Source organism: Hypomesus transpacificus, chromosome 2 (assembly GCF_021917145.1).
Source record: "Hypomesus transpacificus isolate Combined female chromosome 2, fHypTra1, whole genome shotgun sequence".
NCBI lineage: Eukaryota > Metazoa > Chordata > Actinopteri > Osmeriformes > Osmeridae > Hypomesus > Hypomesus transpacificus.
Window position 1 is genome coordinate 10113919 of NC_061061.1, and position 23574 is coordinate 10137492.

At 42.8% G+C, this 23574-nt stretch overlaps 2 protein-coding genes across 2 annotated transcripts; one reads left to right on the plus strand and one right to left on the minus strand.

Annotated features, from left to right (window-relative positions):
- Positions 1-326: 326 nt before the first annotated feature.
- Positions 327-8466, plus strand: decr1 (2,4-dienoyl CoA reductase 1, mitochondrial). The gene is made up of 10 exons (XM_047042491.1): positions 327-480; positions 995-1191; positions 1379-1436; positions 1517-1603; positions 2101-2248; positions 3940-4039; positions 6501-6573; positions 6681-6827; positions 7182-7244; positions 7643-8466. Exons 1-10 carry the CDS (start codon positions 400-402, stop codon positions 7700-7702), a joined length of 1014 nt encoding a protein of 337 aa, XP_046898447.1. The 5' UTR covers positions 327-399; the 3' UTR covers positions 7703-8466.
- A 1610-nt stretch (positions 8467-10076) lies between these two features.
- On the minus strand, positions 10077-23073 carry calb1 (calbindin 1). Its single transcript, XM_047037059.1, has 11 exons — positions 22861-23073; positions 22290-22366; positions 18888-18962; positions 17861-17941; positions 17607-17663; positions 15956-16033; positions 15709-15764; positions 15553-15592; positions 15335-15388; positions 13484-13555; positions 10077-11123 (listed from the first exon to the last, which is right to left on the minus strand). The coding sequence occupies exons 1-11, from the start codon at positions 22937-22939 to the stop codon at positions 11010-11012; spliced, it is 783 nt and encodes a 260-aa protein (XP_046893015.1). The 5' UTR covers positions 22940-23073; the 3' UTR covers positions 10077-11009.
- Between the last annotated feature and the right edge of the window lie 501 nt (positions 23074-23574).

Sequence of the window (23574 nt, forward strand, 5' to 3'; positions counted from 1 at the left end):
AACTGTGTTCCAATATTTTTTTTTTTTTTAATTGATTTGAACAAAACTACAGGAAATGATGTAATTTTGTGTACTCTTTATAAGTAGAATTACGGTAACATCAGATCGCCCTCATATTGTGGACTTTACTATTGACATGCAAGAATAGGGGTCTCATTTTTTAGCTGTGAGAGATAAAGTCCTTTTTCATTCCTATTTTCCATGGAAAATAAAGAAAATGTAAAACATACTTTTTAAATTCATGCGAGAGTAAGAAAACTGCTATACAATGCACAACATCCACTGGCAATCAATCATAATGGAACGAGGATCTTACCTCTTACGGTGTTGTTCAAGACAAAACGACACACCTATTCTCTCATGCCGGAAACTAGGACAAAGGTTATCTAAGTGTTAACCATGTCATCTTTTCTGCTTGGACGGATTTCAACAGTTAAAAGTGAATTGACTTTATCTTTAAGGTGCATTTTAAACAGTCGGGTAAGTGGAACAAATTCATGCACCACATTTTATGTTGTAAGACGCTTGACAGCACTGCGTGATAACAAACTCTAATTAGCAACCTAGTATGTGGTTAGCACATGTAGTTAGCAAACTTGGGGAAATGCAGTTTAATATTTGCAAGTTTGTAGCACTGACTATACCTTTCCTCTATTAGAAAGCATGCATGCATGCAAAATGGACACATTCATGTTGCATGAATCAAGCATTAAATCAACTCCAACTTTCACGCATTTGGCCAGACCTGGCTGAGCAACACTTGTAATCTCATCCACACCAAAACTAATACTTAATTTGTTAAAGGTTTAGGGGCTGGGAACCACAACAAAAAAATGTTGCCTTCCAAAGCAGTCTGCTAAAATGTAAATGTGTAAAGCAAGATTGCTGGCCACACACGCACACGCGCACACACACACGCGCACACACACACACATACACACACATACAGATAGAGCGAGCAAGTATTCTCATTTTATATCTTTGTCTTCCACAGTTGTTCAGCAATGGGTCCCAGGCCTTGTATCAGAGCGGACCTCAGGCTAAATTCTTCCCTCCGTCAGAGGGCTCCATGCTGCTGCCAGGGACCTACAAAAACAAAGTGGCCTTCATCACTGGAGGAGGCACTGGCTTGGGCAAAGGCATGACGGCCACACTTTCTGCACTCGGGGCAGAGTGTGTCATTGCAAGCAGGTCGGTTGACAGTGTCTGGGGTTTGACTGATCCCCAAGAATGTACATGGAATATATATACATATATATATATATATATATATATATGTATATATATATATATATATATATACATGTTCTGTTTTCAGCATTTCCTCCAATTTTTAAGGTTTACTGTAATCTGTTTAACTAGAAATTGGTTCCCCTAGAAAACTGGATGTTTTGAAAAAGACAGCAGAGGAAATCACGAGTCAGACAGGAAATAAGGTACGGCCCACACATTTGGACTATCAGTCTTTTATTTGTGACATAGATTTGGTAGGTTTTGACACATGCTGTATGCCCAGGTCCATGCTGTCCAGTGTGATGTGAGAGACCCCAAGTCCATTGAGGCTGCTGTGGACCAACTGGTGGAGGTGGCTGGTCTCCCTGACGTACGTGGACTCACTGCCTCTACACACATTCTCATGTTTTGTCTTCTATTCTTGGTATCTCTGGCTATTTCTATTTCAGGCAAACATATATATATATATATATATTTGGTCATTTACATTTAGTCATTTAGCAGACGCCCCCATCCAGAGTGACTTACAGTAAGTACAGGGACATTCCCCCGAGGCAAGTAAGGTTAAGTGCCTTACCAAAGGACACAACGTTATTTTTCGCGGCCGGGAATCTAACTGGCAACCTTCAGATTACTAGCCAGATTCACTAACCGCTCAGCCACCTGACTCCCTGGTCATCTTCCTGTCCTTTTGTTTTGAAGATTTGAAACCGATTTGAATGACTACCTATATTCTACATACCATACCTATATTCTCCTCTTCAATTTTGCACAGTACCATTAGTGCTGATGTTCCTGATGGTCTTAAGAAATGCAGTAGCTCTGAAATGGTGTACTTCCTTATTACTCTGGTGCCCTGGGTCTCAGGTTGTGATCAACAACGCTGCAGGGAACTTCATTTCCCCCTCAGAGAAGCTGTCCGCCAACGCCTGGAGGACCATCACCGACATCGTCCTCAACGGCACGGCCTTCGTCACCCTGGAGCTGGGCAAGAGGCTCATCAAGGCAGAGAAAGGTTGGCCTCCATTTTGTGTCTGGTAAAGCACTGGGGAACTCTGTGTTTTTTAAAATGTAGAATCCTTCTCTGATGATCTGGTATCCTTTTTACATGAAGGCTAGTCAGTGAAAAGTCCGAAAGTATCATGAAGGGGTCGTGAGAGATACTAAAGAGAGTAAACATCCGTTTTTGAAACCAGAAGGCAAGTGTTTCTCAATCCTGGTCCTCGGTGTACCCCTGCCCTGCATGTTTCAAGTTCAAGTCTTTTATTTGTCAGATGCACAGAACAACACAAGGTTAGACTGGGCACTGAAATTCTTAAGACAAGACAACGCAAGCACCTGACATAACATAACATATAAGTACACGGAACATAATTTACATCTATGCTGAACTTAGATAAGTGAACTTCCTGAATATACAGATGGCAATAAATAAACGACTATACTAACCCTAACACTGTTTAAAATGTTTCCCTCTTCCGACACACCTTATTCAAATGAGTGAGTTCATAAACCTCTGCACATGCCTGATAATGACCCATTAATACCCATCTAAAACATGGAAGGCAGGGGGCTCCCAGACCAACACTGCAGGAGGCCAACCCCTTTTTAATAAGAGTCCTTGGATCTTGGGATGTTATGCTCCCCTTTACCACCAGGGGGGAGTAGAGATTTTCCCTTGGGATGACAGCCTCAAGCTTCCAGATCAAGTACATGCTTCTTGCCAGTGTGCACAACAACACACTTCTCAGTCTAGTCTAGTACTTCCAATTGTGTACTTTTGTTTTATTTGTGGGGACATGCCCATGTTGTTCTCTTCCGTCCCGTCAGTCTTTGAAGACCCAGTCTCCATCCACACAAGTGGAACATGAAGAACCACATGAGAACCGTCCGTCCTCTTTTGCCCCCAAGTTTATTTTGGCTTTGCGTGTGACCTCACTCACTCTCTTTCTTTTTATTCATCCTCTCTTACTCCCCAACCCCCTCCCGGCTACCCCCCCCAGTCAGAGAAGCAGGGATATGTAAGAGGCAACGATAGGGAGTTGCACTGGAACACGTGCTATGATATGCTTCTACGTTGGCAAGTTCAATGTAGAAGCGTGCCGTGATGTTTGATTGCTTCTCTCTGCCCCAAACCCTGCAATTAGTCAAATCACAATTAAACAGTAAGCGTGGAACACCAAAGCAGAAACGTGCTCTCACGCTGAGGGCCTTATGCCGACACAACTGGTATCCACGATCCATCGAAGTCCAAGTGCTATTGGCATGGTGCTGACACGAGTCCTTTCAGCCTTAGTGTTATTGTGTCTCCCTTACCCAGGTTTAGATTCAATAATCTGTTGAGGAACAAAATAACTCCTTCTTGTTATTCATTGCACGTGTAGTGCTTTCATTTGTTCTATCGATCTTGAAATAACCCTGAATCATTCCTCAAATATATCACAGTGTAATCTGACCCATGTGCGATAAAGCGTTGGATTGAACTCTCTGTGACAGTATGGGCTAAATCTTGGGATAACTGCTGTTCCCAGGCCAGTTTGAAATCACCAGATCTGTGGTAGTTTAGATATTAAGTTTGAAAATGCCTGCCTCTCCATCATATTGACATTCAATGAGTTTTGGATTGACTATTGACCATAGGCCAGCACGTTGACAGTTCACCTATTCCTGGAATGCATACAATTCTTGTGTCCCGTGTGTTTGCAGGTGCTGCATTCCTGGCCATCACCACCATCTATGCCGAGTCCGGTTCTGGGTTTGTGGTACCCAGCGCAGCTGCCAAATCAGGAGTAGAGACCCTGTGCACGTACGTATTAACTATCAGGCCACCCTGTGATTCGTGTTTCCCCATCCTCATATCCCTGTGTAGTAGGCCTCTCTCACCTATGAGTCAACTGTTATAGTATTGAATATGTTCAGTGTAGCCTTGTAGGGATCCAGATGAAGCTTCTTGTGCCTTTGGCTAACAGATTCTGTTTGTACTGTCAGGTAGTGTAAATTCCCAAACTGATTTGCTTCCAGAGTAGTTTCATGTTTCCTGACAAGATGTGGAGAAGTGTCAGCATTATGGAAATGGATTCACCCAGCCCTCTCGAATGCTGGTCAGGGCTTTCAGTCACAATGAGTTCAAATGTCTTGCCAAGGAAAATCGAAAAAACAACTTGATGTAAACTTCATTGTAATTGTAAACCAAGCTTGTTTATCGCATCGTTTGTGTGAGGGTTTTGCTTTTAAGAGACGGCAGACACAGCTACTTGGTAGAATCTAATTTGAAAAAAATAATAATATGTGTCTGGCTCGTGTCACATGCCTTGTGAACACTAATGCATTTTTAAAGAGAAGCAGTCATTAGCATAACGAAGGTCCAGGAACATTTAATTAACGTTACAGTGTGGCGCGCTCTCCCGATCCCCCTCCAGAGAGATTTGGACAATAATGAAGATGGATTAGAGCTGTGTGTCTGTGTACGCATGCGCACAAGCACATCTATACATGCACACATCTGTGTGTCAATTGCGTGTTTATGATCCCAATAATGAGTGCGTGTGCATATCATTTTCTTGACCTGTCTGTGTGTGTGTGTGTGTGTGTGTGTGAGCCATACATGGGTTTGTGGTTTGCGCGCACACGGGCTCACGTACTCTGAACGAGAGGGAAACTCATTAAAAACCTGAATGAGACCGACACCTTTCATGTGAAGAAAGGAACGCCCCCTCCTCTCATCGAAGGAAGAATAAACCTTCTTAATGAAGCTCCAAGGGCTTTGGCCCCTGCTCAATATCTGCTGCCATCAACCCCACAGACGAGAGTTAATGATATTAAAAGGTTTGCCCATAGACTCGGGAGAAAAGGGATGAGGAAGCGGTCGGGAAATGGCACGTCTCTCAAAATCGGGTCCCCTTTCCATCCCTTGATGCGCTCGACACGGCTCAGTGCGTTGTTGATTGAGTGCGCGTGTATGTGTTGTGGACGTGTAATATGCTCTGAGAGTATAGGACAACCCCCCCCCCCCCCCCCCCCCCCCGCACACACACACACACACACATCCCTTCCTACGGTCCAGTGCACAGCACACCAGGGTTGGCTTTGTCAGACGTAGCTTCATGCTTTGGGTGCACTACATGGTCGTTTCAGAGAAGCAACACTGTTCCATAGAAGTCTTAAGTGTCCCCCAGCAGGCGCTCCTTATCTTCACGTATACGCTGACAGACGATAGTGTTAAACCCAAGAAAATCATGTACCCTTGATAGACGAAGCACACTCCACCATCTGCATATGCGCACCGTACGTGGCTGCACACACGTCGACAGACGTGAACACAGGCCAGCTCAAGCATGAACAAAGCATATGGAAACAGAGAAAACAAGAACACTGTAGCCATCGCTATGAACAGAGGACACAGTCACATGATTGGAAGATGAGCCACATGCCGCCACCCAATAAAACTATGTTTTTTGTTTTTTTCGATTTGGAGAATTGTTTCTTCAATATATATGCAATTTCATATGGTTCCATTATATAAATATATATATTTAAATAATGGAACTATATATATTTATATTATGGAACCATATGAAATCGCTCACCCTAAAAATATGACCCTTTTTATTTTAAACGATGGCAGCCGCTGCCAAATTTCTGGTTCATTTATTGTGGCAAGCCATCCCAGAGGCGAGAGAGAAAAAGGGTCTATTTTTAGATCCTATTCTTTCAGTACAATTTTTTTTTTTTTTTTTTTTAAGCGTCCGCCCAGGTTTCAAGAAACCGGAGGAGGACGAATCAATTTCAACACTACTACTCCTCGTTCTCCTCCTCCTCGCCTGCCCCCACTGTGCCACTCCTGAAAGGACACGAGCACGCCTGGAAAAACTCCTCCGGCACCTCTTATTTCACACCGCAGCTTTTTCTACTCGCAAGGAGTTATCAGGAAGTCGCAGAGCATTTTTTATTTCCAGGTACTGGAGCTGTACCTCAGCCCCTCCGAGAGAGGAGAAGGAATCCGTTGTCATGTGGTTACAGTAAAAAAAAAAAGCTCCCCTAATCCAGCCATGCTGTATATGGGATTCTAGAGCTTTCTGGACGATAAGATAAGAAGGGAGGGTCCTACTTGGACACACTTCTGCAGCTTTGTTAGTATTGCTACAGTACCGCTCTGCCACTGCTGCGGCCTAACTGTAGGATTAGTTAAAGTTGCTTCTTGTGCTAGTGTTATAGTGCCTCTTCATGGGGCTGAAAACGGTAGACCTTATGTATTTTTTTTCTTTCAGGTCACTGGCTGCAGAGTGGGGACGCTACGGTATGAGGTTCAATGTGATTCAGCCCGGCCCAATTCGAACAAAAGTAAGACTTGTTCTATCTCTAAATACTATCACTACCAGTTATGTATATAAAAACATGTGAGTATTCCTTTTTATAATGTTCATTTTTTTACAACGTTTTCTGTGCAGGGAGCCTTCAGTCGTCTGGACCCGACAGGCATGTTTGAGAAGTCCATGATCGGGAGGATACCCATAGGCAGACTGGGCACGCCTGGCGAGATCGCTAACTTGGCAGCGTACCTCTGCAGTGACTACGCCAGCTGGGTGTCTGGAGCGGTTAGTGTGTGTGTGTAGCATGTGTGATGAGCGGTTCATTTGTTGAGATAAGCTCACCAGACAATGGATCCCAATGGTTCCTCCTAAAGTTAGCTGTCTGCAGCTCAGCAACATAACTTAAGCTGTGAATGACAGGACTTCTCTCTAATGCACGGACGCCCTAGTTTACAAACACTCAAGACCACGCACATGTCACTCGAATTACGTTTGCCCTAGTGTCCAGTCGTCACCAGATGACTACACCCAGATACAGCACTTCACAAGGAGCTCCCGTTAAGACTCGCCCAGGGGCAGGGCCATTCCAGTGGGCTCCTTCCCTCCTCTCATCTCCGGCTAACTTTCCCAACGTTTCAGATCATCAGGATGGATGGAGGGGAGTATGTATCCATGGCCGGGGAGTTCAACGAGCTGACCAAGGTGCGTTTCCTCCAGCGCCCCTCCTGAAAACGACTCTGTTCACCTCCCAGAGGAGAACTGGACACCACAGGGGCTTTTGCTCAACTGCCAAAAGGGGGCAACCATGCAGAGTGTCAACCATTGAAGCACTGCTGTTTCCCTGTTGGAACCCATCCCGTCCTCGTACTGTGGCCCTGCTGTCTAAGAGGGAAATTGAAATTGGGTTGCACATTGAATTGTTGTTTTATTTAGGTAAGGCCATGTGTTTTAGATGGATATTTGCTTATTATTGGCCGCCGAAACGTGGTTTGTTGGATTTATTTCCATTTCTTACAAAGTAGTTCATCTGACTCATGGAGGCAGCACAGTTAAGTGTTCCGTTTCAACTGCCTGTTTGTGTATCTGTGTCCGTGCACTAGGTCACCAGTGAGCAGTGGGCAATGATGGAGGCCATGATTAGAGGCACCAAGGGATCCTAGGCTGTGAAGTGGAGATGGGAATACAAGATCTCCAGCCTCTGTGTTGTCTCACCTGTCCGTCAATCTGACACACACAGATGCGCATGCACGCACACACACACACACATACACACACACTTCCAGACCGTTTGTGCTCAACCTCAACTCAACCTTATCTCAGAAACGACCTTGGTCTCCATCAGGGCAGATCTGTAAAGCTTTATGTAACTTCATGGTGTACGACATGATGCATCAGTTGGAATACACTAATACTACTTGTTTGTTACTTAAGGGCGCTATTTGGAAGTGGACATTAAACGGTTTTAAATTTTTGGATTGTTTCAGAAGAATTACGAGCAGGACATCCTAACCCTGTGTTACCTGCATGTGTCCATCTGGTTTAGGTATTGCAGAACTGGAAGACACATTTGAAATGTTATTTCTTGTTGTTAAATGGAAACCGTTTTGAGGATGCAGCCCTCCTTAAGGAAGAAATGATTTCAATAGTCAGAAGAATGTCCGTCCTCATTGGTGCCTTGTTGTCTAGCCTGTGGAGGTCACATTTTGAGTCCTTGGACTTCTGAGTAGAGGCAGATCAAATATATTTCTCTGTTGTAATCAGGTTAATAGGGAAACATAGTAAGTCTTTGAACATTGTTTGTTTACATTTGTCAAGACTACTTCCAGTAATGAATTTAAAGGTATAATGTCTTGGACTCTGTACAATTGTGTACCGTAGTACCAACCATATGTCTGATTAAAAGATATTTTATATAATTTACAAACCCTTTCTCATCCATTTCTCAATCATTGACCAATGAATGTGATTCCTTGAAGGGGCTGACATCACACACAAGGGAGACAACAGCAGTATTCTAATACCCTTATCAAAGAAGGCACCTTCAATGGGGATTTTCAATGAACAGATTGGCTTTAATAGCAATTTGGTTTGTTTTCTGTGCCTCACAGCATGCTGAGTGAATACGTCAACAAACTGTGTCTCTCTGTCAGGCATGACCCTGAATGGATAACTTCCCCAAACGGTCTGATGTTTTGGCATCGTGCCACCGCCCTGTGCTACAAGGGTGCCATGCTAAGCACGCCATGGCCTCACTCGCTCTCCAGTCCCCCATCTTTCCTTGTCTCTACTTCTCTTTCATCCCCTTCTTTTCTGTTTTCCCTCTGCTTTTCAAATCATCTTGTCCAAGAATTCATCCTTTCACTCCCTCTCATCCACGCACTCCTCCCTACCTTATCACCCCCCCCCCAGCCTGTCGTCCCTCTTCCTTCACCCCCCCCTCCCACCACCACCCTCTCCCTTCTGCTGTTGTCAAAGTCTTTCCCCATTCAGTGGAGCGGCTTTTGGATTGTCAGGTCACATTTCCTCTGTTCCCCTGGCATGCTCCAGCCATCCTCTCTGCGAGGCGGAGTGGAAAGGGGTTGCTTCACAGTGTCTGATGGTAGAGGACGACGCGCCAAGCGGCCACGAGACGGTGTCTTTTCAATCCCACAAAGAGCGCTCAAGCTCCAAATGCTCGTTCACTGTGTTAGATTTCCTTTGCGTGTGTGAGTGTGTCTCTGCATCAGACTTACCACAATACAATCATCAAGAGGGACTATGTATTTTTTGGGCAGACTTTATGAGGTTCATGAGAATTGACTTCCCCATACACACGTTTGATCTACAAACACATCACTAAAGCGTCTGATATGAAGTGTATCATAAATCATGAGAAGTCGTCTAATCCTTCCTTTTTCTCACTTGCTCTTCCCTCGAACTTCTCTGCGGTTTCCTTGAGGTGGAACACACACACACACACGTTTACCCGTCGCGCACACTGGAGCTGACGTCCCGATAAGCCATTGCACATTCGCCAACTCTGAGACCAGAAGCTGCCCAATTATAAGATAAGATCATCCAGCTGTCTTTACTCGCCCCGCATGTAGAGAACACTCCTGGAATTCTCTACTCCCTCTCTTCCAAGACTTGATGCAGGGATTTGTGTCTAACACTTCACCTCTATCTGTCACGGAACTCCTCACTATTAACCTTCAATTGGCTGTGTTGTGGAACAACCTGTGTATCTTTGGTGCTGACTTCACTCTAACTGAAATTTGACAAGTTGATAGGAGTATGACAAGTGTTTTTGAATTGTTTTGTATGTAGGTTGAAAGGGTGGTGAAATGTGACTTGGCTTGCATGTTTTGTGGAGTAAAGCACATGTAAATATTAATCTTGGCCAGGATAAATGTTCTAGTGTGTCTATGCTTCTATACACCCGTCATCAGAAAATAGTTCTTTTGAATTGAAATGAGGAAATGGCACATGGTCACTGCAGGGGTGTGAGGTAATTGACAGACCAGAGTACACAGCATTGGTTTTCAGGTAGTTTTTCTTATTTATTATTACATCATACACAGTGTTCCTGGTGCCCAGTGTGGGGGGCATGGCGTTGTTTACAGTGCAGAAAAAAAAGTCCATGAATCAGAGACTGGCCACCATGTCCTACTCAGGGCCAGGTCTAAGGTTACAGGGGGTCAGGCTACAGATATATGTGCTAGGATCTTCGTTGTGGCTCCGTATGTAGCCAGTCTTCAGCAACTAACATGCACCGCAAAAAGATTATATAGCTCAAATTTGGCTCACAATGTTTTTCCACAATATATCTGCCATTTTCCTATATTTTGTTTCCATGCACAACATTCCAGAAACATTTTCGTAAGGTATTATTGCTTCGGATACCAGTTCATAAGTGTTGTTAGAGTTGTTACTAATGCTAAAAGGTGAACTGGGGGTTGTCGTTCTTTTTCTTGACATTTCAACCACTTGGGGAAGGAGATTAAATTGTGTTGCGATTGGTTATAACGAGCCACACCCACTCCGTCAGCCCATGAGAGGCAACGATCTTAAGCACTGGAGGAGATGGAGTATAGACAGGTCAAAGTACAGGGACTTTCAATTGTGGTATCAATCTCATCGTTTACAAAATCTGTACATTTACAAACAGTATAGAAACAACAGGTTGGAAAAGTATGTGCCTCCCAATTTCTCCAATAATTGACCTTACCTACCTACACACTGTCGCTGGCAAATTTACAGATTTCTCCAAAACAAAAGACGAAAGAAAAGGAAAAACACATCCTATATCCTGGGAATTCCAAGCTATGTAATATCTTTACACACTTCACGAGTGGAAGGAATGAGGGATGGGGGGGGGGAGTTGGGGGGGGTTTGGAGAAGTGGATGTGGGTGTGGTTTAAGGGAAAAGCCAAGGGGATTGGTTGTTTTCAGGGATGAGGGGGAGGGGAGAAAGGGTGGGGCTGGATCTCAGATGTCGTCGGCGCAGAGAACGAGCGCCAGCTCCGTCCTGTACAGCCGGCCTCCGTCCGATAGCGCCATGATGGCAGTCTTGTACGAGGGGATCTTGCTGACCTCCAGCACCTGTTAGAGAAGACAGGCATCTCATGTAGGCATCTCTTCATCCCACTGGCTTTGTAGCACATTACTTTAAAGCAGCTTTTACATGTCAATACCCAGCCCATAAAGCCGCTGGCTTTCAGATAGCCTAACTGCTGCTTACCCAAAAGCTTAGCTGGTAGAAATCTTACTGACTTGAGCAAAATATTTCACAAAAAGGTTGAGGGAGTTAACCTTGGCCTTATGGCCTCACATAATGGCCCTGACATACTAATGTTTGGCAAGCTATTTTTAAAAGTCAGCTGTCGTGGACTGAGAAAATAAGTCCTTGTAAAGCATTTGACATTGGTGTCATCTCTGTGTGTGTGTGTGTTTGTGTGGTGGTGGTGTTGGAAAATTAAGGAAAGTTTGGGCATCAGAACACCAGTTCTTGACCACACTTATTGGTTTATTTAAAGAGGACTTTTATTTGTTCCTTACTATGGTCAACAGACCAGACCTCGGACAAGACCTTTTTTCGTCTGTGATATACAGTGCCCTCCAAAAGTATTGGAACAGTGAGGCGAATTCCTTTATTTTTGCTGTAGTCTGAAAACATTTGGGCTTGACATCAAATAATGAACGTGAGACCAGAGATCAACGTTTCAGCTTTTATTTCCAGGTATTTACATCAGGATCTGATGCACAACTAAGAAAATATCACATTTTGTTTGAATCCACCCATTTGTCATGTGATCAAAAGTATTGGAACAGATATACTTAAAACATATTTAAGTGAATAAGACTTAATATTTAGTTGCAAATCCTTTGCTTTCAATAACTGCAGCAAGTCTGTGACCCATTGACGTCACCAAACTTTTGCATTCTTCCTTTTTGATGCTTTCCCAGGCTTTCACTGCAGCCTCTTTCAGTTGTTGTTTGTTTTGTGGGGTTCCTCCCTTCAGTCTCCTCTTAAGCAGGTAAAATGCATGCTCTATAGGGTTTAAGTCTGGAGATTGACTTGGCCAGTCTAATACCTTCCATTTCTTGCCCCTGATGAACTCTGTTGTTTTGGCAGTGTGTTTTGGGTCGTTATCTTGCTGCATGATGAAGGCTCTGCCAATCAGTTTGGTTGCATCTTTCCTTAAATTGGCAGACAAAATGTTTCTGTAGACTTCCGAGTTCATTTTGCTGCTGCCATCATGTGTTACATCCTCAATGAAGATTAATGAGCCCGTCCCAGAAGAAGCCATGCAAGCCCAAGCCATGACATTACCTCCACCGTGTTTCACAGATGAGCTTGTGTGTTTGGGATCATGAGCAGTTCCTTTCTTTCTCCAAACTTTAGCCTTTCCATCACTTTGGTAAAAGTTAATCTTTGTCTCATCAGTCCATAAAACTTTGTCCCAGAATTTTTGAGGTTCATCTCTGTACTTTTTGGCAAATTCCAGCCTGGCCTTCCTATTCTTCTTGCTAATGAGTGGTTTGCATCTTCTGGTGTAGCCCTTGTACTTTTGTTCATGAAGTCTTCTGCGAACAGTAGATAGTGATACCTTCACTCCTGCCATCTGGAGGTTGTTGCTGATCTCACTAACAGTTGTTTTAGGGTCTTTCTTTACAGCTCTTACAATGTTTCTGTCATCAACTGCTGATGTTTTCCTTGGTCTACCTGTTCGACGTCTGTTACTTAGTACACCAGTAGTTTTCTTCTTCTTCAGGACATTCCAAATGGTTGTACTGGCTATGGCCAATGTTTCTGCAATGGCTCTGATTGATTTTCCATCTTCTCTAAGACTCACAATTGCTTGTTTTTCACCCAAAGACAGCGCTCTGGTTTTCATGTTGTTTTCACCTCTGAATACAGTCTGCATAGACAAAACCTATCTTACCCAATCTGAACCTGAGTGTAGACATTCAGTGGTATTTATTGATTGAATAATGTATGTAATAGGACACACCTTGGCAACAAAACACACCTGTCAGTCACATGTTCCAATACTTTTGCTCACGTGACAAATGGGTGGGTTCGAACAAAAAGGTGATATTTTCTAATTTGTGCATCAGATCCTGATGTAAATACCTGGAAATAAAAGCTGAAACGTTGATCTCTGGTTTCACATTCATCGTTTGATGTCAAGCCCAAATGTTTTCAGTCTACAGCAAAAATAAAGGAATTGGCCTCACTGTTCCAATACTTTTGGAGGGCACTGTATATAAGCGAGCGCTTCTTGAGATACACTAGTTTTTAGGGGTGCTTAGCTTCTTAAAGCTAAACTTTTAAGTTGAACCATGCTGTCTCATTCTTTTCTCACATTCCTTTCAAATACATATAATCGGTTGTTGACAAGCATCTCATACTATTTCTCACCTTGGTGTGAATGTGAGCCAGTTTTTTAAGGACTCACCTTCATGTTTTTCTCACACAGGTCTTTCAGGAGAGCATCAAGCTCGTTCTCATCCATGTAACCATTCTCATCCTGGGAAGTTCAGAGACAGAAACGAGAAAATTAGTATAGGAAACAACAGAGAGAAAGAAGGAGGAAGAGTGGAAATTTTGAAGTGAGATGAACAGACAGAGCAAAGCCACCGACGGAGGAAGGTAAACAACCGTGACCACATCGGCGCACGCACGCGGGAAACGCACAGTCCCACCATTTAGCAGCCATTTCCTTTCATCTGTGGGGCCAGACGTTTGGCGCAGCTCGCCTCCCGTCGGTTCATGGCGGGCTCAAGGGAGGCGTTGAGCATTGGTTTGGCACGCAGCGTCAATACAATGCCACGCCGCCTCTCAAAACCCTAATCACAATAAACACACTAAACAATAGTCTTAATGAGCAGATGTGTGCTTTTGAATGCACTCATTGTTTGTCCTTATGGGGAATCTGCTCTCCTATTCTGTTCCGAATTGAAAAATGTGGGGAAATGTTTTCCCATTGTGTGGTTATGTCTACATTTGTTCATGGATCATTTGTTCAACCTTAGTCTTGATTGGCCAGTTTGGTAAATCAAAGATGCCTCTTAATTGGACTCTTCTGGAATGTGCCCAAAGTATGACCTTGAAGCTCACTCATTGGATGATAGGATCTGTCAAACCCTTTTGTTTTGATGTGTTGGTGGTGCTTGTGTGTGTGTGTTGAGGAGGGGGGGTGGGGGGCGCTAAATAAAAACCTGCTCTATCTCAAACACATTTTTCAGGCAGAATAAAGTGGACAAATAAACTGAGCTGCTGGCAAAAATTCTTCCATCTTGGCACTAGGAGCAACTTTAGAAGGTGCAACTCTCTGGAAACCTGGCAGCAGCATGGAACCTCTAATATTCCAAGTCTTTCAACCTTGTGTGCCAAACTCTGCATCTGCATCTATGCTCTGAGACTTAAAACAAATGCTAAATCACGAACAACATGCTGCCAGATAGCCAGCCAGCCACAGACAGACAGATCACCCAGTTGAGCTCTAAAGCCTAATGAATGCGTTGCCATTTCCCTCACCAATTACCTGTCTGGCTGTTCACATATCAGACAGGCCCAGACCTCCTGCCCGCCTGGGCAACATGAACCTTTCAATCAATACGCATCACAGTGACTACCATGGGAGAGAGGGAGTGGCCTGCCACGGGCCAGGGATCACAGCCGTCCACGAAGGGAAGGGCGAGAGAGGGAGGAGAAAAAAGAAAATGCTCGGAAAAGGTGGACATCAGGATTTGGGGGAGGTATGGAAAATACCGAGAGGAAAGCGGGAGAGGGAGGGAGAGGGAGAGAGAACATACAGGTAGAAGATTTGGCCGTGTGTAAAATGAGGTTGTGGAGAAGGAGACAGAGAAAGAAAGGGAGAAATGTGGAGTGATGCGGAGGAGCGTGTGACGGGTAGAGAGGTAGAGATGGACAGAATGAACGCTACGGGGAGGAAAGACTGCGGGAGGTGAGGGGCAGCTACCGAGAGATGCTGTGGGAGTGAGGGAGTTTGGAACAGGGGAGTCAGCCAAGCAGTAGATAGTCACTGTGAATACAAATGTTCTGAAGAGAGATGTATGGAGAAAAAAAGGGGGTGGGGAGGGAGGGGGGAGCAGTGAGTGAAAGAAAGAAAGAGAATATGCCAAAGACAATAACACCCAGAAGGAAACAGATGAATAGAGAAGGAGGGATGCAGTGCAGCGTGAACTACAGCCACCAAGTCCCTCTCTAAGAGATTTTCAACCTGACGGTGGCATGCACATCACGCAAATCAAAATGACACCCAACTGCTTCTTAGGACACACACCTGGTCATACAACTCGAAGATCTTGTTGAACTCTTTTCTTGCCATCTTTACCCCCTGTGGATGTGAGCAGACAGCATAGAGGACAAGTCAGTGAAAGGAAAGAGCTGTGTGTGTTGGAGAGTGGTTGGGGGGGAGGGGTTGCGCAGAGACTGCTGAGTCAAGGTCAATCTGATGTCCCTGGTTCCCTCTCAAGATGTGCTCTGAGAATAACCACCAACCTGAAACTTGAGCAGAAAGTTCTCCTCGTCCGGTAGCAGCCTGTAAAAAAAAAAGAAGAAAGTTACCTTGTCAACCATGCCATAGAGAACAGTATAAACAGCACAATAGACTTGACTATATATATGTGTATATCTATAGTTATATTTCAAACAGACCTGGCCATTTCTGCCAAACATAGCTTCCCATCATTGTTTGAATCAAAGATTTTGAGCTGAAAGACAAAAAGGAAAAAGTCCATCAACCACTGTGAGGGTTTGTCAAGTTGGAGGTTGATTGCCTCTAATGAATACAGAACTGATCTACTGAATTTGTGCCAAGCTTATGATGAGTTGATGTTTAGAAGCACTTCAACAGAATTAATCTACAGTAGAACCAGTTTAATTAGAGACACTGGCCCCTTACTGTGGCATGTGTGTATTCCTCAAGCTTTTTTTCATCATACGGTCTCTTTGCCTTCTGAAGCAGATCTTTCAAGAAGTTCTGGAAAATAACATTAAAAAGGAAGGAACATGAACAACGGTTTGAGTTTTTCATCAATGAGAATGGTAGATTCCAACCAATCATTGAACATATTTCAAGCTAACTAAAACAGTCGCTTAATCTTCATTCCATCATCGGCCTGAGACAACGATTTATAAGATCCATATTCTTTGGGTGAAGTCCAGCCTTCATTAAAACACACACACACATGCATCCCTTTTGAAATGATTTCTTGACTTCTCTTCTCATTCATGAACTGTGTCATTTACAGTACACAATGCAGACATTTAGACAGCATAACAGATGTAGACACTGCATTGCAAACAGAGCTAAGCTGTGTGACACCTTCACTAGTAAACCTTCATTAGGAGCTGCCATGCAGTGACGGTCTTAGCCAGTAGTGACAGATTGTCATCATTTTCAAACCAGTGACTTGGAAGCAGACAGCTGCTCACTTTAGTGTTGTCAGCAATGACTTTCAGATGTTACGTATGCATTTGAAACATTGAATACATGTTGAAATCTTCGGGTGAGGTTTTTAAAAGGTGTATGGTGTGTCAATGTAAGTGCAACTGATGTTCCCAAATCAAACATGAATGTATTTTATTCTAAATCATCCAAACAAGAAATTGCCAACGACGCTTGACGTCTGTTATTTGTTTGTTGGTATTTTCAGGTATGGAGGTGTTCTGTTATGTGTTCCTTGTGTTAATAGAGAGACTGCCTATTAAATGTCCACAATAATCTCCGTGGAGTGTGGTCAGTGCTTCACATTCATGTCAAATCGAGGTACATGAACGTATTCCATAGATCTATTTATGAATGCGCTTTACCAGTGTAGTATGACCAGTCCGGTTGCCTAACATGGGTTTGCTGGCAGGTGAAAGACTAGCGGGAGGCACAGACCTCCACGAGACCTTCAGACCACCACTTCCACACCGAAACAAAGGCGTTGGTTCTAATCTCCCCCCGTTGAACCAGTGTAAAAGATTTTTATGTGTAATGCAAATACATGGAAATGCATGGGTTCTCACATACTAATCTAGCGTGTTAAGAGTCCTGGCATTTCCATTTCCTTTCATCCCCTCCCTGTCTTCATATGACGAGAGTGGGGTCGAAACTTGGAGCAGAGCGGCACCAGCGTGAAATATACTCTGCCGACGGAAGTCTCAGTACAAATTAACCCCTGACCTCTGGGCCTTTAAACGTGCTTCAGAGAAGAGAAGGTCTACATGCCATCCAAGGCTTAATCATTCCCCGTCTTTTTTGAGACAACCTCTGGGAAGGTTAGAAAGGGATGTATGTGGATGACATGTTGGTCTAAGGGTAGAGAGGGTCCAATGCGGGAATAACTTAAATCCCTAGACTTCGTGAACATCATTTCAATTACCAGGCTGATCAATGGAAACACTAAAGTTCTGAAAAAGCGATTTCAAGTTGTGATCCAGCTGAGCCTTGACCTCCCGGGGCTCCTTGTGAGCCCACTTTATTACTGAAAGAAAGGACTGCAATCATAGACAGTGAGTATTCCCTTCTAAAGGCAAAACTGCAAACCCCATGATGCACTGCTTACCTTCAACTCGTCTGCCTCAATGTACCCACTATGATCAGCGTCAAAGTTCCTCCAAGCCTAAAGAAAGGTTTTTGTTATTGAAAAAGTAGAAGTTTTGTTATTTATTCAATAATGTCAAAGCACTTTTCATAATGACATTCCTAATTGACGGAGCGCTCCACAATGAGACTGTTAGCATTATAGCATTCACCATGCTTCTGTAAAACAATTTAATCTGATACTAATCTCTTTACTTTACGGTGATATAATTTTACCTGCATAAACTCCGTACAGGACTTCAACTGTTGTCGAAAGAATAACAAGAAGTTCTCCTCTGTGGGCAATATTTGGACTAGCTGTGAAAAGAAATTCAAAGGTATAGGTACAGTTAGCTGAAGCCTAAGAATATTCTCATACTTGTTAAGGAGTTTAACAAGCTGATGGGATTTACCAGTATGAGGCAGCCACAAAATTAGAAACATTATTTAACATCCATTTAAACACTGTATTATAAATCTGATTGCATACAACAGGTAATAGGTTTTAGGAACAAGTTGTTAGCTGACGTCAATGCCTCATATGCTGTGATATGGCACACACTGTACTGCAATGGATTATGGGCGGCAGTTTAATACCATAATCCGTGTGAGCACATGTACAATTTGATTAAAAGATAATGTACTCTGAGGGTTTCATTAATTCAGTTGGGATCAACACCAGTGTTCGGCATATAAAGGACTTTGATAAACGGAAAACGGAATTAGCCATTACGCCGCATCCACCCTATTGCTGTTGCTAAGCTTGTGCCATTTCAAATTCATTCAGTCTTCACAATATCACCAGCCATTATGGCTAATGGCTAGGCTGTCAGTTTCGTCTCGAAATACTCTTTTCATTTCCACAAGCTTTAGGGAAAGATGAATCATGTCCACATTCTGGAACACGGTGGGTAAATCATTTCTGTGTTCTACATTGAGGGTTCTAAGGCACTGACTCTTTAAACATCCCATACATTGTATCTTCATATAGTGCTGCAAAATAACACACCTGTGACAGTTTATCTGGTGGACTAACTCAGGTGGCTGCTGGGAAATTAATTTGCACTTTAAGGCCTTTGGTTAGATTTCCATGCTGAGAGACACAGAAGCTTCAGAAGCAAAGTCAATCCCAAGTATAACCTGGAATCCAAAACTGTTCCCAGTGGGGTTTTAAGAAGCATCTCCACGAGGAATGAAAGTCTTAATAACTGGAACCTGCTCCGGGCAGGTGAGTTTAAGTAAAGGCCTGACACATGTGACTCACCTCAACAATTCCGATCTTTCCATCTGCATTTTTCTCATATTCATCTACAAAAGCCCGCATTTGGTCAGTTAATTCCTGTGGGAGAACATGTCACAATTATATGTCACACTTGTAGGGTTAAAAGCCTTTTGAAAAATCCACTTGATTCTGAAAGACATTTCACATACAAGAAAGTGCCTACTGACTTAATTTCATATCCATTGCACCGACGTACTCTTGAAACAAGTTTGCCAAGCAGGTGAGGGACCCACTTAACTCATGTCCTCATAAACTCTATTAGAATTCTGCATGGGCCAGTCTATGTTATCCCATGTGAATTAGATTAGCGACCAGCGCTATGTAATCTTCACCCCTCACAGCACAATCCTAATAGAGTTTAGGCATAGGTCAGTCCATGCTGCTGCACACATACAGATGGCGACCCAGTGCGGCGATTATGTATGCACGGTTTGGTCACAACCCGCAAGGAGGGAGCAGGACAGTGATGTAATGCGTGCCACCGAGTGAGGGAGGATGGAGATCGCAGCCGACACGGTCAGTGTAATGGAATCGGGTTGACGAGACACCGATGCTGTCAGGGGCTGTCACGGGGAAGATGTGGAGTACCAGTCTCCCAGAGAGGCCAGGGAGGGAGGTGATGCTGACGGAGGTCAGATGTGATGCGGAAGGTTTAGAGGAAACCACTTCGAATTATCTGTTTGAGTTTGTGTTGTCAGTTGAACACACACACACACTGCTTTGGCGAGTGTGTGTGTGGTGTGTGTGCATGTGTTGTAGAGAGAGAGAGAATGGGAGGGAGGTAGGTGGGAGCATCTCTGAGCCGTTGGCTTTATGACATGTTTATATGGACTTCATTGACGTACTTAGAATCCATAACTCATTATCTGACTGTTGAACATCCTTCATCCATCCTTCACAACAAAACACAATGTTCAAGAATCACATTTTGGAAACAAGCTCAAGACCTACACATCACCAGCCATTGTGAAACAGAAACAGGACTGTCCTGTTCATTGAAACCAATAAGAATTAGGTAAACCCCCACCATTTTTACTATCTAATTATGAAAATACAACTAAAAAACACAGGCTAAACTGTTAAACAACATATTTGATTTGTTTGCCAGGGTTTGTTTCTACGCATTGATTGCCATTCACAGGATGCACTTTCTTGAAACAGTTTAGAGGAAACATAGCTACTGTATGTAAAATGAATGGCCTCTTTCTCAGATTGCATTGATAACAAATGCCCATAACTAGGTAAAATGGCAGTACAAGCCTGTAACTATATCTCGTTTGCATCCCAAGTTCAAGTTAAATTACTGCTACTAAAATGCAATCTTTTGTAAAGATCCCAGTTTTAGTAACAACCATCAATGTGCCTGCTACATTTAATCAGTGCTAGCTCACAGATGTCTGCTCTGCATTTGACGTTTTTCATTGACATGCTGTTATTGTTATTTATGTATAATATCTGCTCTGCCAATAAGGTATAAATGCAATACATTTGCTTTATTCGTATTTTAGGTTAAGAGACGAGATGTCTCAAAAAATAAATGCTTGTCTTTTGAACTGTATTTATACTTTCAGTATGACATAATTTCAAAGATGGATGCCATTGTTGTCTCTTGATGACATAATACTCACATCCGCCTAGACCCTCACAACTAGATCACGTGATCCAGTCAGATGGCCACTATTATTTATTTATGTATTTAAGGATCACATAAATATCATATTTACTGTAGAACCAGGTTTTAGCTATTAGAAATAGAGCCATTGATTGATTTTTGGATTGATTGATTGCTGGATTAATTAATTCATATTACTGTGCTAAGCACATTGAGTTGTTGGCATTGTCTTTAATCTCATTAATACTGACTCCAAATTCCTCAGTCTTGTTTTTACATACGCTAACATTTATGACACAATGGGAATACTACAACTGTGAATTAGCAAGCAGTTTCAGATCAGTCCCAGCTGTGAAAACCCAGTTTTGCAGATACTGTACAAGAAACTGTATCATTCAAAACAAATGAATGATCTCTGTATTGATCTATAGCGTGACAATGCAAAAAAAGTGGAAGCCATCTTGGGTTCTCTTTACCTATAATGCAGTCAAAGTGATGGTGCTTCAAAATCCACCGTTTTCTCAATGGTCTGTAATGGGGGAGTTATAACAAATACAAGTACTTAATCTGAGCGTGAATGGCATTTTTCTTAATCAAATCCTAACAGTCTTTCCCCATAGACTAAATCAAAAGGTGTTTATCTGCCACTGGCAAAGAGTGTGCCATTACTCCTGTTTAAAGATCTGTGTGTGAATGCCAAATTGACTCCCCCGCAGTCCTTCCTAATTGCTTGTACATGGAAAAGAAATTTTGTGTTTAACCTTTGCCAAACGTGAAGCAAGAAAGTGCACTTCTCACAGCTGTTCACTTTAAGTTAAGGAATGGATTAAGTCCACATGGATGAAGAAATGCTGAGTTGAGGCACAAACACAAGTTCCAATGATCCAATGTCAAATAACAAGGTCAGAATGAAAACAAAATTGTCCAAATGACAGGTTCTCTTTGGATTTTTAATCAGGTCTCAACACAACTGGGGCTGGAAAAGAAACTAATTATGGGGAACCGAGTTGACAAGATAGAGAAAATGGAAAACACGTTCATCAAATCATTTATCTGGTGCAGTAGAAATATGAAGATAGGACTACAGTCGCAGGTCTTTTACAGTAACCTTATACAGACAAAACACCAGGCACCTTCAATACCACATGACAAAGCAATGCCAGTTTATATCAGCAGCTTTCTAATATCCAATAACTTGATCAAGCCATACTGTATGAGTCAAGGAGACAAACCCTGTCCCAATAGAAATATGTAATCATACAGTACACTTGTTAATGTCAGGAAATACTCTCTTAAATTAAGTCTCTATACTGTATCACTTTTATTTATCATGTTTACCCTATGATACCGCTCTGTCAATGACATCCACATTAAAGAACACATTCAAACTAACTTCAAACTAGAATAGTTATCCATGCTGCAATTCCATACATGTAGTTTTCTATGTCTCTGTCACACATTGTACACACGTACACATCTCTGTCTCAACAACTGTCTCTTACGCATGCACGCACGCAGGCAGGCAGGCAGGCACGCACGCACACACATACATACACATGTAATGGGCAAATGCGGCAAAGCAACATACCCCAACTCCATAGATAGTATAGCCCATTTCGAACTGGGCTTACAAATATAGCCAGATAGATATCTACCCTGTATGACACGTCATCCTTGAAAAAATGTAGGCTAGCTGTCACTAATTGCTCATTTTCAGTCCTGTTGGCACACATATGTGTAGTTTTACTATTATACTGTAGTAAAATACTTACAAGTCCTGCCTGTTTCCGAGCTTGCTGAAGTTCTTTAATAAAGCTCTGCAACTCTTTACCTTCAATATATCCATTACCTGTAAAAAAGAAGGTAGAATCATCATTTAAGTCAGGTGTCCTGTACCATGTAGATGGAGCATTACGCACGACACCATTTTTAAAACATCAACCTCATAAAACATCTGTATGCTTCGTAAAAGGTTAAATATTTTGTTATAGAATAGACAAGAATCTCAGCTTTTTTACGCGTTTCTTTCTTTTTTCTTTCTTTTTTTTTACCAGACGTACTACACAAGTCCTTGTCCAAAAGGGGTCACATTGTTAATTTAAATCCCTGATATAACTAAAAGCATGAGTTGATTGATTGATTTTTCACGGAATTATTGGTTTGACAATCTTGTACAAAGTTGGGGGGACTATGAATACAGAGGTCCCATGAAGAGTTCAAAACTAATCTTTCATTCTTGAAATGTAATCACTAAAGCGCACAAAATTATCCTTGATGTTGGTAGGCGCAGATGTCCCCAAAATAGTTTATACCATGATATTCCACAATTGAAAGATTATTTACCATCGTTGTCATAGTGGTGAAAGATATCCAAAAACTGTGATGCGGAGATCTCCACTCCTTGCAGGTAAGCGTTTGCCATGTTTCCGAATAGAGTTGGGGACGAGAGCGCACCGGTAAGCAATGCAGGACTTGTCGAGGCTCTGCAACGAATAGGACGCTTTGATCAGTCCGTACACGGTATTTAAAGAGCGCAATATCTCGGTAATCTTTTGGCGTCACCCCCTCCCCTACCGAGGTCGGGAAACGGAGCCAAATGCGCAAGTCCCCTCCTACAGCTTCCCGCCGCCCCGGTGTGCCGCAGGTAGCGCGGGCTCAGCACGTTGACACGCGTCAGGGGTGCACAGAGATGTGAGCTGAATTTAAATAAGAACTTTTTTAAATACACTTTTACATGGGTTAGTCAGTTTTTGTCATATTAGTCAACGTCAGTCCGTTTTTTCAGTCGTAAAAAAGATTGGAATTCAAACATCCAAAATTGATTTAAATGCTATAGATAACCTCTGGGCCAATTGGTTGATTCTGGAGATTAACTAAGGATTGTTTGCAATAAAATGTGGCATTTATCCTAGAGGTTGTTATACTGTAGTCTTATGCCCAAAGCTAACCGGTAGTTAGCCTATACTTCGATGTTAATCTTACTTCCATAAAGAGGGCCGTTCAGACCTGATTGTTATGAGGGTCGTTTGTTGATGCTCTCTGCCACAGGAGTGGATT

What these genes read in the sequence shown, in the direction of transcription:
- decr1 (XM_047042491.1), top strand. Translation starts at nt 400, where the DNA reads ATGTCATCTTTTCTGCTTGGACGGATTTCAACAGTTAAAAGTGAATTG. An exon ending in GGAGTAGAGACCCTGTGCAC is followed by an intron (nt 4,040 to 6,500) that starts GTACGTATTAAC and finishes TTTTTCTTTCAG; the next exon opens with GTCACTGGCTGCAGAGTGGG. An exon ending in CCGGCCCAATTCGAACAAAA is followed by an intron (nt 6,574 to 6,680) that starts GTAAGACTTGTT and finishes TTTTCTGTGCAG; the next exon opens with GGAGCCTTCAGTCGTCTGGA.
- calb1 (XM_047037059.1), bottom strand. Translation starts at nt 22,939, where the DNA reads ATGGCAAACGCTTACCTGCAAGGAGTGGAGATCTCCGCATCACAGTTT. An exon ending in CTCGGAAACAGGCAGGACTT is followed by an intron (nt 18,963 to 22,289) that starts GTAAGTATTTTA and finishes GTTCTCCCACAG; the next exon opens with GAATTAACTGACCAAATGCG. An exon ending in ACTTTCTGCTCAAGTTTCAG is followed by an intron (nt 15,389 to 15,552) that starts GTTGGTGGTTAT and finishes TCACATCCACAG; the next exon opens with GGGGTAAAGATGGCAAGAAA.